The sequence below is a fragment of the Cucumis melo genome, chromosome 2 (assembly GCF_025177605.1).
Source record: "Cucumis melo cultivar AY chromosome 2, USDA_Cmelo_AY_1.0, whole genome shotgun sequence".
Taxonomy (NCBI): Eukaryota; Viridiplantae; Streptophyta; class Magnoliopsida; order Cucurbitales; family Cucurbitaceae; genus Cucumis; species Cucumis melo.
Window position 1 is genome coordinate 23,888,016 of NC_066858.1, and position 17,889 is coordinate 23,905,904.

At 31.1% G+C, this 17,889-nt stretch overlaps 2 protein-coding genes across 4 annotated transcripts; one reads left to right on the plus strand and one right to left on the minus strand.

The window, feature by feature from the left end:
• Positions 1-2,363: 2,363 nt before the first annotated feature.
• LOC103503273 (protein MIS12 homolog) lies at positions 2,364-5,579 on the plus strand. The gene is made up of 7 exons (XM_051081041.1): positions 2,364-2,661; positions 2,746-2,803; positions 2,942-3,061; positions 4,284-4,373; positions 4,445-4,583; positions 4,990-5,118; positions 5,221-5,579. The coding sequence occupies exons 1-7, from the start codon at positions 2,540-2,542 to the stop codon at positions 5,280-5,282; spliced, it is 720 nt and encodes a 239-aa protein (XP_050936998.1). The 5' UTR covers positions 2,364-2,539; the 3' UTR covers positions 5,283-5,579.
• Positions 5,580-8,086: 2,507 nt separating this feature from the next.
• On the minus strand, positions 8,087-16,380 carry LOC103494086 (phenylalanine--tRNA ligase beta subunit, cytoplasmic). Of its 3 annotated transcripts, none has more exons than XM_051081043.1 (20): positions 16,022-16,380; positions 15,872-15,927; positions 15,657-15,754; positions 15,249-15,378; positions 15,052-15,167; positions 14,848-14,914; positions 14,305-14,346; positions 13,866-13,907; positions 13,336-13,412; positions 12,212-12,338; positions 11,958-12,125; positions 11,310-11,435; positions 11,110-11,211; positions 10,876-11,010; positions 10,666-10,740; positions 9,561-9,668; positions 8,980-9,075; positions 8,802-8,885; positions 8,583-8,677; positions 8,087-8,336 (listed from the first exon to the last, which is right to left on the minus strand). In XM_051081043.1, exons 1-19 carry the CDS (start codon positions 16,077-16,079, stop codon positions 8,609-8,611), a joined length of 1,776 nt encoding a protein of 591 aa, XP_050937000.1. In that variant the 5' UTR covers positions 16,080-16,380; the 3' UTR covers positions 8,087-8,336; positions 8,583-8,608. The 3 variants fall into 3 exon arrangements, with proteins under 3 accessions (XP_050937000.1, XP_050936999.1, XP_050937001.1); XM_051081042.1 differs by having other exon boundaries at positions 8,087-8,359; positions 16,022-16,249; XM_051081044.1 differs by having other exon boundaries at positions 15,872-15,922; positions 16,022-16,235.
• Positions 16,381-17,889: the final 1,509 nt, after the last annotated feature.

A 17,889-nucleotide genomic window follows, 5' to 3' on the forward strand; every position in this document is an offset into this window, starting at 1 on the left:
TATTTGTGTTTGAATAAAATATCACTTTTTTCTTGTTTTTTCAAATACATATATAGCCATTACAAATTTCATCGATTGATACAATTATCAATACGAAATTTAAGTTGATATAACCTAAATGTTTGATGGTATAAATTGATAACATCTTCTTCATCATATCCATGAACACCAATTTACAAATCAATTTACAAACAAATGAAAGACTGTTAATACAATGAGCACTAATTACATAAATTAACTACTTTCAATTTAAAAAATGCAATTGATATAGTTCTAATTACTTTATTTGAAATGTTAATAACAAACTAATTTCAAGGATATGTGGAACTTTATGTTTAATTGTATTTGTAATACTCTTTTTTTGTTTTGTATTCTCCAATGTATTCTATATTTTGTTCATAAAGGGTTGTACAATATTGTACGTAAATATTTACTTGATCCCTTGAAACAACGTCTTATCAATCTTCAAGTGACGATCGTGTGAACTACAACATCAAAAAAAAAAAAAAAAAAAAAAGTAAACAAATTTGTCACATAACACCATATTTATTTTGAAATATACCATATGACTTCCTCAGACACACTACCGATGAGAAACTTAAGACAGTTGATAAGGTAATGATTCTTGCCTAGTTTCTAATTGATTGACAATTGATGAAACATGAGCTCGTCCAATAAAGAAGAAGGATTCCATTATTGTTTGAATGAAGGTTGAAAAATATATGTGGAACATGTACATGGGTAAGAGATTCGTTGAGAGGTTGAGATTATGAAGCACAAAAGAGCCCAGTCTAAAAGAATGAAGCTTATGCTTAACCGATAATTACAATGGTTAGTTCACAAAAGACGAATTAACCTTCCAGAAGCTCATCATTCGTTATTTTATGTTAAAATTGTACTATTACAAAGTACTGTCATGTTACACTCAATCGTGTAGTAAGTATAGTTCATTAAATTTTGATCTTAGTAGGATTTGGTCGCAAGACCTTAAATCTTGAAGCCTCATCGCATTCTATTACTGAGTTTTCAAAAAGCGAGTTAGTTTTGTATGGTGAAAACTTAGATGCGTTATTTCTTACAACTTTTTAGATAAATGTTTAAAATATACTTTGATAATTATCAAACACGTTTTTTTTAAGACTTATTTTCAAAACTTTACATTAAAAAAGAGTTAAATCAAACATCATTTTAATATAATTGATTAATGAATTGGAATTTGATTGATTTAATTCAAATTTATCATGAATTTAATAATTTAATTATTCGTGGTTACTATAAACTCTATCGATCCAAAGTAATCAATCAAATCTTTACGTCACCCAATTAGCTTTGCAGTTTTGGAAACTAATATATTTACAAACTTTTAATTTATTTACACTATAATCTTAATTAGACAAATTAATTTGTTTTTAAATACAAAATAAATTTAATTTGATTAACAAAAATACATTTAAATAAAATAGTGTGTAAATCATCTGCGGAAACTTTTTGTTTTTTTTTTTTATTATTAGATTTGAAAAGATTACCTAAATATTAATTATAAACATATATCTTTAACAAAAAAGTATATGTTTTAAAATATTGTTGCGAAAATATTTTTTCTTTAAAAGAACATAAACATAAGAAAATAACAAAATTTTAAAAAATATAACAAAAAAAGGTTATCAGCTACAAGACTTCTATCTCAACTTCTCCACATTTTATTCTTAATGTTATTAAACATTTGCAAACTGCCTAGTTTATTATATGAAAATTAAATATTTTTTTCTATATTGCTTGATTTTAAAATAAAAATATTCTTCATCATTTTCCTTTTTTCAAAAAAAAAAAACATTAATTTCTTTTTTTTAGAAATGTTATTTTTGAGAAGTCCATATTTATTAAAAATAATTCTCAATTTAATACTCCTTTTAAAATTTAGAAAGGCAAAAGTCCAAATCCTAGATGGAAAATAATTGATATTTCACACAAACACAGATATATATAGATTTTTCAAACCCTAATATTTTTTATTAATCTTCTCAAACTTATCATTGTTTTACTAAAAAATTAAAATTGATGTGTAATATTGTAGAAGAAAGAGGTTTATGTTTTTCCAATATTTTGATAGCTTTTTTGTTTTCTTGGTGGGAAAAAATTAGTTAAAAATGAGAATTCATTAATCTAATTAAGTAAAATTTGAGTTGGTGTAGTGTATCGTTTAGTTTTTAAACTCAATAAAAATCTTTCTAAATTTGATTTTCTTTTTCCTTTCAAAATTTCATTATTATTTATAAGATTTTATGTAACTATAAAAGTAATATTAAGTTGTAAAATTAAAATTTAAGTTTATTTAAATTAGGGATTAATTTGTAATTAAAGTTAAGGTTAAGGCCACTCACTACGTATCTCCATCACTCGCCATTACCATTTTGGCGGCAAAATTCCTCCATTTTTGCCAAAGCTTTGGAGCTTCCCCTTCCCATTTGAATTTCTCCTCCTCCTCTTCTTCTTCTTCTTTGGGTAAGAAGGCTTTTCAGGAAGCAAAAGGGTAATTTTGATGGAAGGAAGTAAAGGCGAATCGGTATTCAATTCCCTCAATCTCAATCCACAGCTCTTCATTAATGAAGCTCTCAATACTGTCGACGATTTGGTTGATGATGCTTTCGATTTCTATCAATCGTATTGCTCTCTCTGTTTTCCATTTCTTTAACTTAGGTTTTTCAATTTTGTTCCGTTAATTTTGTTAATTCTTTTTCCCTTCAGACAAGCATCTGCTGCCTTGAAGACCGAGGGCTCCGATAGATCTCAGGATCTTACCCTGGTAAGATTTAATTTGAGTTATGTTATTTGGCATTTTCTTGTTAATTTCTGAATTCTTAAGTTTGTACTCTTAAGCCCTTCTTTGAATTGTTCCCATTTTCTTTGAACAGAAATTGTTTATTTGCCTCGTTTTATGTAGGGAATATCGCAAGTCCGAGCGTTGGTCCAATTGGGTCTGGATAAGCGATTGGCCATGTGGGAAAAGTACTGTCTTAATCACTGTTTTTCAGTGCCTGAAGGTTTTTCTTTACCCTCAAATGTAGGTTCTTCTTCTACTCCGTCCGTAATGAGGCTCCTTTGCCAAAGAATAAATTATCCACGTCGGTATCAATATCTGAATTTTAGTTTGTAGTTTATCGATTATATATCAACATTGACAGATATTATTGCAAAACAATAAATTAACAGGAATTGTTTAAATTAGCTATTGAATTGCTTTTGCTTTCAAACTAAGTTGTAGATCTTGCTTTTAAGTAATATTCATATTGAGATAAATAGATGACATCTTTTCATGTTTTTATGTGTTTACAAAAGATAGTTGACATGTTTATAAACCCTTAATATCGATGTCAAACCTTCACATATATATATATATATATATATATATATATATATATATATATATATATATATATATATATATATATATATATATATATAACTTTGCTTGTTCAAAAGTTCTCTCTATATATAACTTAGCATGTAAATTGGCTGGTTGCTTATGCAGCGAGTTTCCCATTTATTTTGTACTGACTTGATAGCTTCCTCAATTTTTTTGTCTGGAACGAACAAATTTTGAGGAGAAAGCCCAGTTACTGTGCATCATTGAGTTTCAGATGTAATCACGAGTTTCCATATTTTCAGACCTCAGAGCTTCCTCATTTTGTTAGCAATAACTTAACGTGGTTCGATTGTAACTAAAATGTGTTCGTGACAGTAAAAGATTCTTTTTAGCTCTAAAAGGAATGCGACCAAATGCCTGCAGCACTAGGAATGCTAAATTAGTGGCTGATTAGTTGTTCCCGAAGAGGCAGTTGCACTTGTTTATGCTTTTCCCTTCTTTCGTCAAGTAGTTCAACAAAGAGTCTCCCTTTCGCAGGCCATAAGTGTCTCGCTTGCTTATTTCTGTCTGAATTCCCTTCTTTTTCGGTCTAAAAATCTGTCACTGGGGCATCATGCCTTTTCTTTTTCAATTATATTTGAAGTCTCCTATGTAAGGTCCAGTTCGATTCCTTTCATTTTGCACCAATATAGTTTACTTGGGGTTGGGCAACTTCTGTTTGTTTCACTGGCATCTCATTGAAATCCACAATATCTTATTGTCAGGATGCTAAATTATCAATGTTTCCCCCCTTGTTTGAGAACTTAGAGTTATGGCTAATTGAGTCTGTGTTCTTTTACTACTTTTTCTTCTTTCTAATGTAATAGCCGATAAACATATTTCTGATTCAGATCTAAATGTTTTCTTTAAGTTGTCTTAGGATGAATCACCTGGTGTCACTTCAATAAATCATGACCAAGACGTGGATCTGGATACAGAGCTAGATCTTTTGAGAAATAAGCTCTCCGAGGTATTGAATATGTCGTATGTTTAACATGTGCGTTATGTAAATCATATTTCATGAGGAAATATATTCTTCAGGTCAGAAAAGAGAATATTGTATTAAACCAAGAGCTACAAGCTTTGGAAAGGCAAACTGCTTCCAGTAACTCCCAAATCAGTCATTTCAACGAAGCATTACAACTATATGAGCAAAGTTCTGTGAATGACATGTTCCAGGGTAATTAAAGATGTGCTTAAAACCAATTTTTTCTTCTTGCACTCCTGGGTTTACATGCACACTACTCTACTAGTACACTCATGAAGGCATCCTCGAAATGAAGTATACAAATGTGATAGTTCCAAATGACACTTAAGTTTGACACCTATAAAATCATTTCATTTATGCAATTTTTATGTTACCCTAAACTCTAATTGTCTCATTTTCCGTTCATTCCATAAAAGAGGAGCTTCTTGCAGTATGTGAATAAGGCAACATCTCTTGCTATTTTCATTTTGATTGCCACTTGGATAAAATTTATTCATTAGTTATTAAATTTCGTTGTACTAAAACTTCAAAAGTCGGTAGGTAAAAGTTGTTCATTGTTGTAGGAAGCAGAATTCTAACATGTATCAATTTCTTTCAGAAATGATCAAAACTGCATCAGAGCTCCGTTCAAAAATAGGAAAGATGAAGAAAAGGAGGACGGAGGAAGCCAAGCTCGCTAAAGTAGAGAAGGTTCATACAAATGGAGACATCTCTCACCATCACAATGGTAGGATTTTCAAGCTACTTTATTATCAATGAAGCTGGTTTTAGCTTTTTTGAAGCTGAATATCATCTCACATGCTCGTTGATGCTTGTTTCTGTCGTGCAGGTTTCTCTAATGCTAAGCTGGATGATATTCAAGAATTTTTATCTGATTTGAAGAAGATTTGAAGTTTTTTCACCATGACTTCAATCTTACTGTATATCATGCTTTTCGAAACTTGTCACTATGAGTTCTTCAATGTTTAAACTTTATTTAGCAGTTGTGAGATATTCCAAACCAAATTTGTATGATATATCATTTGGATTGATGACTATCCTTAGCAATCGCCTTAGAGAGTTTGCAGATGAGCCATGACTAGTTGGCTTAATCCTTCGTAAATCAATTGTTATGGTTTGTATTACACTTTTAAAGCTTATACTTTTGTTTAAAAAATATTATCAAACTTTCAAAAGTTGTAAATGGAATTACCGGGAATTGGAAGGTGTTGGAATGAATGGAGACTCAACTGGGTAGATGGGAATGAGATCATAAAGTGTCAAAACAATAGAAAAGAGAATAGGACTAAAAAAGTGAATAGATTTTGTATTACAAACTAGATCCAAAGCATCCATAGACTTATAATTAAAACTCGTTGTAAACTTATTTCTTTCTATCCTCTCAAATATATCCTTTGACGTTTTATAAAAACTTCAAAATATTTTTGATGTAGAAATCCTATAAGGTCTCAAATGAAGATTGTGTTCTAGAATAATGTGGCATTGCTTAGGATAAAGTTTTAGATAATTAGTTGTTCTAAATCACTATTGCATCGTTTCAAGTTCCAACTTTCTTTTGAAACTTCAAAAAATTTATACTTCATGAATGATTGTCAGACGTTGTTCAGACGTTGTTGAAATGTACATAGTGTAAAGTTAGTGTAAAATTGCAAGCCATGGAAAGTTAACTTGGAAACTTAACAAGTGTGCTCCAATGGGCACTCGTTTTACTTGCTGTGCTCCAATGGGCTTTTTTTGAAGTCAATGGCTTTCCCACATGGCCGATTGTAATAACAATGAAAACAAATTGCTAAGAGTTGATAGACATTGTTTTATAAAGTACTGCTTGTTTTGCACTAAAACTGGGTGCTTATATAAATTATGATATTCTATTTTTACCAATACGTCAAATCTTATAGTTTCAATTAGTTCTTTTTTAATAATAACTTTTGAACATATGATAAATAAAATTAAAAATTAGATAATGTAATAATTTTATTCTAATATTCTCATATTATCGTGTTTAAAAGTAATCTTTATGTTTAAAGAGAGAAAAAATGTTCTAATAATTAAATTATTGAAGTAATAAGTTAATATTCTAATATTGTAATATATATAATACAATCACTTTTATTCTAATGTTTTTAAATGATGCATTATTTCATCGTATTAATTATTACTTTCAATTAATTAATTTTTTTTAAATGTTTTCGAAATTTTAGATCTCATTAATTGAATTACTTTTAAGAATATCAGTACATGTATTTATTTTGCTTTTCTTGTACACATTTATCTCACATATATGTTGAGAGAATCAATGTACTAATGTAAACACACCTCCACTTGGAACAGATACATTTTAGCTATCTCGAAGAGTTGCATCCCATCAACATCAAATGCACTAAGTCACCTAAAATTTCACTTGAAAAGTTACAATCATTCGATGAAAAGTAATATGAGAATTTATGAAAATCGTAGGAGGTAAAAAGGACATACTCCCTTTATAATACAACAGTGAAGAAATAAAGACACAGTGAAGAAATAAAGACACAGTGAAAATAAATTAGTTCAATTGACTATTTTTAAGATTAAAAAACAAGTGAAAATAAATACCAATTTAGTAATATTATAAATAAGATAATGTAAAGTAATAATTAAATTTGAGGCTAAAAGAGATGCTTATTTGACAAGCTAACTTCTCTAATAAGCTTTATAATGAGATTTGAAGTATTTGAGAATACAAAACACACCCTTGAATTTCCCCCTTGAATTTTCTTATAATACAGCTTGAAAATTTCCATTTCTGCACTCAAAATCTTCACCCCAACCATGGTCAAAACAAGAAACAAAAACACAAAGATGAAGAAGAGGGACCAAGCTCGAACGATAGCAAAACGATTTAGAGTGCTAAAAGAGAAGCTTGAAGAGGCCTCGAAGGAAAGAATGGAGGAGGTAAGAACTTTGCATCAAATCAAGTTTGGGATATCATTCACAATTCCTGATAGAATGGCTATAGAAATATTCCTGATAGAATGGCTATAGAAATTAATGACAAGAAAAGTATAAGTGGATTACGCCCATTGAGAATCACGAGAGTTCCATGTGGAGGGCCAATGGAGTTTCATGAAATTATAAAAGAGGCTGAGAAAAGTTCAGCTCCATTGAAGAATCATAAAAAAGGGAAGCCACCAAATCCTAAAACAGCATATCATAGGAGTTGCTTCAATGAATGGCATCCTCAAGTATTTCATTTCATCTCTAATTCTTATTTTTCCTGAAAAAGCTTGGGAGATTTATAGTTTGAAAGGGAATACAACATTGGCATAAGTATTATTTTAATGTGCTATGATTTAGCTTTGATATATATAGGTTTGAGTTGGGATGGGATCACACAATTGGTAAATTAACATTTAATCGAAATATTTGCTATACTCCATGTAGCTTCGGTCTTATTAAATATAAGATGTATAGTAATTGCAACCATATAGGATAAAAATGTACCCAAGAAATTCAAATTAACTACAAGTTGAGCTTCTAAACTGAAATTAAAGTTAAAAAAAACATATTTTTCATAAGAAACCAACTTAACTAACTCTTACAAGATGATCACAAATGAAATCAGCCTTTAAAGATCGAAGTTGTTTATTAATTTGCTTAATCAAGACCCAGCCCTAAACTATATAACACAAACAATTGGATGAAAATTGAAAAAGGAGTGAAGAAATATAGACCGTTGTATATTAAATACCAAAAATTAGTCTGCCTGAAATCATGACAATGAATGTTAAAAACTTTAATGGAGAGTGAACCAACGTTTTGGCATACAATTACACCACAAATGGCCAAAGTTTCTGAGTGTGGTTCTTTAGATGAGGGATTAAAAGTTGAAGCGAGACAGCCTTCGAGTTCTCGAAACACAGAACGTGTGTTGTTTGGAAGAGAGTTAGCTGAGAAAAACCTCAAAACCTACAGCAACCAAGAAAGCATACCTACTTCAGGTTATGGAGAAAGTAATGTCATTGTTTAAAAATGTGCTTGGGAGTGACTTTAAAGTTCTTAAAATCTTTCCGAAATACACTTTTACTTGACTCCGCATTCTTTTTATTATCCTAAGCTCCGCCCTATTCTAGCTATATAATCTCCATTAAATTGAATAAGAAAACGAAAGGACTATACTTGAAAAAATAAAAAGGAAGAGCAAGGTTTAGTTACTCGTATCATCGACTGTGGAATCAATGCTATAAAAAGCTCTCCATGTTAACTTCAACTAAGGAACATGGATCGGGAATGTCAAAGTTCTCCAAAACCTGATGTCAAACAAGAGATATATCAGTATTAGTATGGTATCATGCAAATACCAACTATATGTGTATTATCGATATCATGGTCGCGGGGTTTGTTAAAAAGCTTAATTCCAAGAGGTGGTGCTACCTCGGGATGAACAATTCCGAAAGTGCCAATTTTCTTTCCTTTATAAATGATGTGAGCTTGTCTACCAGTAAGAAACTCCGGGTTCTACACAACAAATAAACAAAATTCAGACCAAGAAACAGAGTCAATTCTAAGTTTCCCACTGTGAAATAGCATATGAGCAAAACAATTCACCTACATCTGAACATTTTATGTAATACCCAGTATCATCGCCAACTGAGACAAAAGGAGCTCCCACGACTTCCATCATTCGGTCAACCAAACCATGAATCAACTGAAAAATCAAAAATAATAATTAAAAAATAACACACACACACACACACTCTGCCATGGATTACAAGTTACCAATTGAGAAAGATGGCCACAGAAAAAAAGGCACACACAACAGAAGAAAAGAAGATGGTTTATAAGAACAGTTTATTACTTTGGAAAACAATGTAATATGTATGACATAGAAAAATGCAGTATATATGAATACACAAAAAGAGAAACTCTCTCATCATGATACAAACGCTAACTTTAAAAGATAAATGATTGTTGCGGTATTTTTTCTAGAAATTATATATCAGAAATTGTACCTCAGTCTAATTTCATAAAAAATCTCTCTTTTTTTTAACTAATCATTCTTCCAACGTTCTATTCATTTTATAATAAATTCACCAACATTTTTGCAGAAATAAAATAAAACATGTCTAGATGTTAGATAGACGGTAAATAATAGTAAATTTAAAAACAATGGACTTCTATTTAGATTCTTACTTCGAATCCAGAATTGGCACCGCAATATAGAGCAGCAAGATAACGATGATTTCTAGCGCCAACATCTTTTGAATCATCCAGCAATGATACATCACCAACTTCAAATATCTAGAACAAAAAAGTTGACAGACAATTTAACTTCCTACGCATTTTTAAAGTTTAACTTTAAAACAAACAAGTCTTCAAAAAATGTATTCAGACAATAGCTTAATAAACAGATATCGTTGCTTTTATATTATTCATAAGGGCAAAGCTAACCTACCTGCACCTTTAATGATATCATGAAACAGATCATCATAAGATAACATACAAATATGAACAGTTGTAAAAATAAATTACAGAAATCATTCCCAGACATTAAAGAATGCCTATCCAAGTGGGGAAACTCCTAAACCATCTTTTTCTTCAGAAAATAGACTTAAGCATAAAAGTATAAAGGAGTAAGAGAAAAACACAAGAAGGAAAAGCCAAAAACCATCTCTTCCTAAGAACCTATATAAATTTTCTACCACACATCAGCATGCTTCAGCAATCAATAGCCAATGAATAGAACATATAAGAATAATGAAGATAAAGAGACCCATTTTATCAACTAACTTGGCCTCAACTCTAAGACTTAATAAAAAGAACTGCTCAAACTTCTCATCTTTCCTTCTCCAAGAAGTGACCATCTCAACTGGGAGTCCAAACTGTGAACTTTACAACTTTTTCAGCTCCTAATTGTCATTGGGGGTTAAACCCACATAACAGTCGCAGCTCACATCACCATGACAAATAAACTCTATCATTCTGACCCAAGAACAAGGGAGTATTAGCTTATTTCATACCATTTGACCTACTATTGCGGCCACAGCATGAAAACAATCCACAGGAAACGTCAAAATGCAATAAATATTATGTAAATTTTATACACTCTTTATTTAGTATAATTGCCAATTATAAACTTCAGAATATCTATACGCTGAAGCATGCGTGTGTATTAATCCCAAGTGTCTGCACCAATATTTTTAACACAAATGACCACAGTTGGTTCGCACCTTCAAGTTGTAAAAAAAAAAAAGAGTAAAAAAAGCAGTAAACAGTAACAGAAAATTGAAACATGTACCTTTATGGGCTTTGGGTGATCCTTATTATGTCCAACAATTTTCAAAAGACCAGGCATAAGACTGGTTCGGACAACCTGGCAATGTTGAAAAACTGCAAAACTTTGTAAAAGCACCAAATGTTTGTAGTTGAAATAATTTCTAGCATGTTTCATATTCAGATCGGTATCCCAAGGCCAAGTTGATCAAAAACCCAGATGGGGTTAACAAACCTCAAAATCAGTTGAACGAGGATTTCCAATGACAACTGCAGTAGATTTATCATCTTCACGCTTTAACATGGCAAAGTTCTCTTTATAAGAACATAGAATCCACGTAAGTACCTCCGTGAACCCACTCATTGCAATCTAAACAGAAACAAGTGAATGTAACAAAATGATGAGCAAGAAAAGTTATATAAACAGAGCAAACAGGGAAAAATAAAATCAACTATTACTAATATGTACCTCTCCTCTAATAAGGTCACTGAACTCATTTAATGTTAGAGGCTGCAAAGATGCTGGTTTACTCTTCGGGATATTATTATACCCATAAGCAATAGCAACATCCTAGAAAAGAATTTACATGATCAGAAGCTATTAGCAAGGTGCATATAAATATGTACAAACATGCATTCACAAGGTTATCTCCTATTTACTATTTTTACCTCCATGACATCACATGGGTGTAGCACATCACTCCTTGTTGGGGGCACAGATATAGTTAGACTAGATTTGTCACCAGATGCTGACTGTTCAGCGTGCAATTGCATCCTATTTAACAAACTGATAACCTGGAAAATTGTAAAATATCACAAGCTATACTATATCCAGTCCACTGAACCCATATACCTAATCAACAATTCCCCTCATTCTGCAATTGCTTAGAATTGGAACCTTCAATTGAAGGCATGCTATGGTTGAAATTTATTTTTTTGTTCTTTGGATAAAAAACAAAGAAAATTGAACCATCATGATTCATGACTACGTTGAACAACCTAACATTGTCTTATAAGATTTTATAGTTTTGCATTTGCACAGAACCAAAGTAAAATGATAAACTCAAGCCCAGAAGAAAACTTCAGCACAATATATATAAATATATGAAAAATTCAAGCCTAAAGAAAACATGGTTGCAAAGAGATCATAAATTATTGATTCTATCACAAGTCCCTGTCCCGATATAAGACATTACTGAAGCAGAGTTAAGCCAGCTGTATGGCTAAAAATGAAATTTGAAAAACTTCTATATGATGATATTGGAACTAACTGACAGAAGATATATGCATTATACATTAATAAGCTTATGCAACTACCTCTTCTGTCTCCAATGAGACTCCAATACATTTATTGATATAAGACAGAGAAACTTCCATATTGTAGAGAGATATTTCTGGATAAATACACGACCTGCCATCCGGATATATCACTTCAACTGGTTCAATTTCAAACTTCTTTTTGCACAGCGTTGAAAACATAGTTACCTAAGAAGATTAAAAGAAAAAATCCAAAAATTAGAGATTACTTAACATCATAAATAAATTCATTCCACAGCAAAAAAATTTCTTACCATGGTATTCAAGACAATATTTGCCTTTGTCAGATCAGTCGCGGTGCATTCAATAAACACATTCTTTGTCTTCAAAGTAATAGCTGAATGTGCACTATTGATAATTGGTGGCAAAGACAAAACAGTTCTGCAAGCAAGGAGCTCAACTTATTTCAAAACATGATATTTTTTATGTTAGAGCAGTTCTCAATTAAAAACTTTCATCAGAAAAATCTGTTATTGAATTTTTAACTTGCAAAAAACCATCATACTACTACATTTCAACAACAATTTCCTTTCTTTAATGACTAACCAAGCTTTCATTAAGAAAAGTGAAAGATATAATGGCATAAAAAGATGAAGACATCCTATCAGAAGGGTCTCCAAGCAAGCAAAATAAAACTAACAGAATAATTATATATTTATTTATTTTAAAAAATAAACTTATAATAAAAAGAACTTAGTAACTGAAGCCCACAAGGAAACGTGGAATTTAGCAAGGGTCAAAACATCAAAAAGGATTAAGCCCTTTCCATGTTCTTCTCTCCCCAAAGACCCCACAAGATTGACACACCCCCGCTTGCATAAAAAAACTTTTGTTTCTCCCTAAAGGAAGGCTAAGGAACTCCTGAATCATTTCCCTACAGCCATGCTGTCTGGCCAAATCAAAGAAAATCTCATTAAGAAGCAAGTCCACACAATATAGTCATTGGCAACATATCGTTAATAAAATTACCAATTAAAGAGTTGAATACAATACAGAGAAATGGAAGACAAAATAAAAATGCTATCTTCAATTGGTTCTTGTGTCACAATGATGTTCTAGAAAGGATCATTCGATGCTGTTTATTAACCCCCCAACAAAGAAAAAAAGAAGGATAGAAAGAATGAGTACCAACAAAAATGTAGGAACAAGAAAACAAACCATGGGAAATTGGTTATTTGCTCGGAAAGGCCCAAAATAAATAAACGTAAAAACAACTAAAACTACAACATTTGTCAACAAAAGAAAGAAAATTAACTACAAATAAAAATAAAAATCCATAAAGAGCATATCTTTTCGGTAAGAACAAGTAAATCCCACCAGTTAAGTTCTAGAATATCTATAACTAGTTCAAACACAAGAAAATGTAGTGGTAGTATACCTGTTGCGGTCATACAAAATGGGATATACAGGTGACTTTTCTATTATGGGCACGTACTTCCTCAGCTTCAAATCTGACTGCAGACGTGCATGGAAAAACATGAATCAAAATATATTGACATCAATGTTAGAAACAGGAGGGTGTTTGTAGTCCAATGGTTAGGAATATTTTAGAAACAGGAAACCTAATAAATATACACGACATAGTTTGTGACTTGTTTTTCTTAGTTTTTTGTTTCAGCATCTTAGTTCAATATTATTCAGTTTTGAACATTTAATATTGTTCTGCTTTTAAATTTTCCTCAGTTTTATTTTTATCAAGAGTTATTACTTAAATTGTTACTGTTTTCTAAGGCTTGGCTTCGTTAAGCATCAGAGGCTGGTCTGTAACCTTTAAATAGAGGTCCCTAGGTTGTAATGATTATGATTCAAAAAAATAAGACAAATTCTTCAATAATTGAGTTCAAAGTCTTGGTTCACACTAATACATCTACAAGCAGAAAGAACAGATACTTTCATTAAGGCACTTACTTTATAGAACTCCATTAGATCATCGGCTCTGAAATTCTTTGTCTGCAGCATAAATACAAGATAAGAAAAGTTCATTAGAAAAGCATTTCAGTACTGTATTCTAAAATAGGTCAAAGGTTGAAGTGGCACAGTATATCTCATTTTCCTATCAACAATTAAACAGTCGAAGGAGGTCTCGACTAAGAAAGAAGAAATCTTCAACAAGGGCTATTTTGGAATCACTTCTAAAAAGGTTCAGAAAGTAGATATTCTATGTTTCTATTCATTTCAATCACAAAAGTTGACTTTCAAAAGAGACAGAGGGAAGGCAAAAAGAAAGCAAGAAGAATCAGTTCACATACAAGATATTGATGGGAAATCTGAAAGACTCATTGTAGTCAAACTCAATAATGGATAAAAAGGAGGAAAAAACTTGTTCTGAGGGGATGATAGATTTTACCTGTTTCAGAGGCACAAAGTTTATAGCTGTAGGTGGCAAAGCCTGAAGAGCAAGATAAAAGCGAGAATGGCAACATTAGAAACTACAAGCACTGAAACAAATAAGTATCCACCACCACCAGAATTTCACAAAAGATAGAGAAGAAGAGCATAATCTATAGTATTGCACTACAACAGCAGTCTTTATTAGTTTTTCATTATTGTCCCAAGGCTACACATCTTAATTTTCCAGATATGTTACAAGAAACTGGGATCTGTTGTAAATAAACGCAGACAATGTCTTTTGGCCATCCAATAGAATTTTCTTTTATAGAAATAACAGCTTTCATTGAGAAAAAATGAAAAAATACAAGGGCTTACAAAAAAAAAAAAAAACAGCCCACCAAAACACCCCAACTAAAAAGAAGGGGTCCAACTAAGTAAAATGTACCAATGGAATAGTCAAAAGCCATCCAATATAATGCTACACAGATCATTCAGCTAGACCCACAGCTAGAAATAGAATATATATTCTCCCAAGAATACAAGCACAAGGAAAGCCCACCTCATAGGTGAAGGGGCCTTCAAGTGTATCCAGGTCGTGAGTTCCAATGGCGACGAGACTTCTCCGTCTAAAACAAAGTAAACAAAGTTCTTGAGAGAATTCTTACAGTGCAAATAAAATAGAACAAGAAAAAGAGGAAGAACGAACAGTGCAGTCTAAAACTGACCTAGCAAAAAGAATATAATAAACATATGCAAAACTTACCGACATATGTTCTGATGAAGTTTCTCTTGCAAATCAATAAAACTATCATAAATTGCTTCATCAAAAGTCATGTCTCTCAAAACAGCACAAACGATGAAAGGACGGATCATGGAAGTCTGTGAAAGTTGAAAGTTTCATACCAATAGAAATAAGTTGAAATCGTTGGCAGTAATTACATGTTCAAATGGAAACCATACCTCCGGTTTTACATGCATTTTATGCATAGATTCTTTGCTGATATTGGCTAATGTATATCTGGGTGTGTCCTCCTGCTCATTAAAAATGCGCAGTGCTTGTGCCAGCCCTTCCAGACATAGCAAATCGTATCTACAAAACATTATATTTACCGGTTATGTCCCAGATGCCTACAATTACAACGTTAAAATAGCTTTATAATCTCCAATAATATTTACAGAGGTTTTTTATTTTTGGGAAAAAAAATAATTAAAAACTCAAAACGAACCCATTGCAGGCAAATTTACAAAAAGATTAAAAAAAAAAATCTTTTAGACGAAAATTAGATCAATCGTATGTTTTACAAACTTATAATACAAGAATAACCAAAGAATTATCCCAAAAAGCAATATCAAAACGAGGAAATGCACCTATTCGCGGGGACTTCAATCTTGTAGATGACTTCTTCATCTTCATCCGCTTCTTCTTCCAAATGCTTCTCTTTCCTAATAATCGCCTTCTCCGTCGTCTATACAGCCACCAACACAAAGTGAAAAAGAAAATTTCCATCCAAATCATGGTTGTCGTCAATTAGACAAACAAAAACAGCGGTGAGCTAATAACGAAAACAAAGCAAGGCACTTACAACGTCATCAAGCTCAATTCCAAACCTAAAGCATAGCTCTTCAAACTCTTCCTGCGCTAAGAAATGAAAATGAAACAGAAAAGAAAATTTAAAAAAAAACGAACAGAATGCATGAATGAACAACGTGACATAGGGAAAACGGCAACTCACTGTAACTTCTTCCAATGGCAGCAAAAAGAAGATCTCTTCCGACGCTTACGGTCGGCATGGTTGACTTTTTAGAAGTTGATGAAGACTTTACGACTGTAGCTGATCGAGAAACTGAGTAGAAGGAGGCGGGGTGGTCGGCGGCTTCAAGGAGATGAAGAAGAAGAAGATGTTGGAGGCTAGGGCTTCGTTTTTCTTATTTTTTATTTTTTATTTTTCCACGACAATATTTTTCTTTAATCGTTTTTTAAAAAATAATGTAAAAATAGAATATTCTAAAAAACTATAGACAAAAATTCTATAGAACAGCGGACTCAAGTGAAGTCGTGCACTCCCTCTTGGGCGTAGATGAGTCCACAACTTCCATGAGATAGCGGCAACCCCACACCTTTTTCTTTAAATATTATAATCTTCGAATCTCAGTTTTCAATCTTCTTATTTAATATTGATTTAATTTCTCTTATTAATTTTTGTTAAAAGTATTACGAATATCGGATGAAAGATATTCTTGTAAATTGAAATGTGAAAATTAGAATATTTAATATAATGTACATATAATAAAAAAAGGATGTCGGGTCTATGCAGGTTAATTCATTCAAGTAGTAGAACCACCTAGCTGTATCAACGACTTTCCTATACTATACTTTTAATACTTTTTTACATTACTTTTAAAAATAGCATTATTTAAAAAAAAACATTTAAAGTTTAATACGAAAAATATTATACAAAAACTAATTAAATAAAATTATTACATGTTAGATAAATTCAATTCAATCAAATTTAAACCAAAATACTTTTATAGTCAAAAATAAATATCTAAAGAACAATTTAGTTCAAAATAATTGTTTATAGACTTAAAATTTTAAAATTAAAAATTAAATGATTATTAAAGGAGTTCTGTTTTTTCTCACTATACTTTTTATATTTGGTGTCTAAATTAAATCAAATTAGTTCTCAAATTTTTTTATTCTATTTATTTTTAAATTAAGGATATTTGAAAGTAAAATTGATTAAACAAAGTTTTGAAAATAGAGAGTTTCCTATCATTAACTTCTTTTATTCAACAAATGGTTTGACTTTTGAAAATAAAACCTATAAACATTAATACTATTAATAAGCTTTTTTGGATACATTTTTAGCACTGTTTATTAAAAAAAAAAATCAATCATAGATTGCCAAACGATGAAAAACTATACATAGCCTCAATAACTAAATGAAAGAAGAAAGTGAATCGAGGATTGTCGATTTTTTCGTAACCTCGCTTGTGTGTCATACTGCAACATTTTTTATTCTACTTATCGAGACTATCCTTTGGTCAAGCTGGTTTTTTTATTTTTTCAAATTTACTTTTTCATCTAATTTACTTTTAGAAAAAATCATATTAGTCAAAGTATTATAGGTCAGGCGGATTGAACTGGCCTGGACCCAAATATAAAAAAGTCAAACAAACTTAAGTCTGAGTTTTTATTTTTCTTTTAGAAAAAAAATCGAATAAATAAATGAAAATTAAAAACAAAAAATGTTAAAAACAAGGTCTACCATTTTCAATAATATTATTAAATATTTTATTGTTTTGAAAGATAATCTCATGTACAATCTAGAGAGACAAAATATACAATCTTCAAAATATAATTGATAATAATATATAAGTCAAAATGAAGGAAGAAAAAGAAATTAGAGTGAGATGGCATAAGATATGGCATGTCTCATATATTCTTTTGAGGTACATATCAACTAATGAATAACATGTAAAAGCTGGTAGTTTCTCCTGAAGTTTTCTAGTTATCAATGATAGCTTATACAATAAGAACTACACACAATACTTTGCAGCAGACTGAAAAATATTGAGAAAAAGAATATTGTTAGTCTTA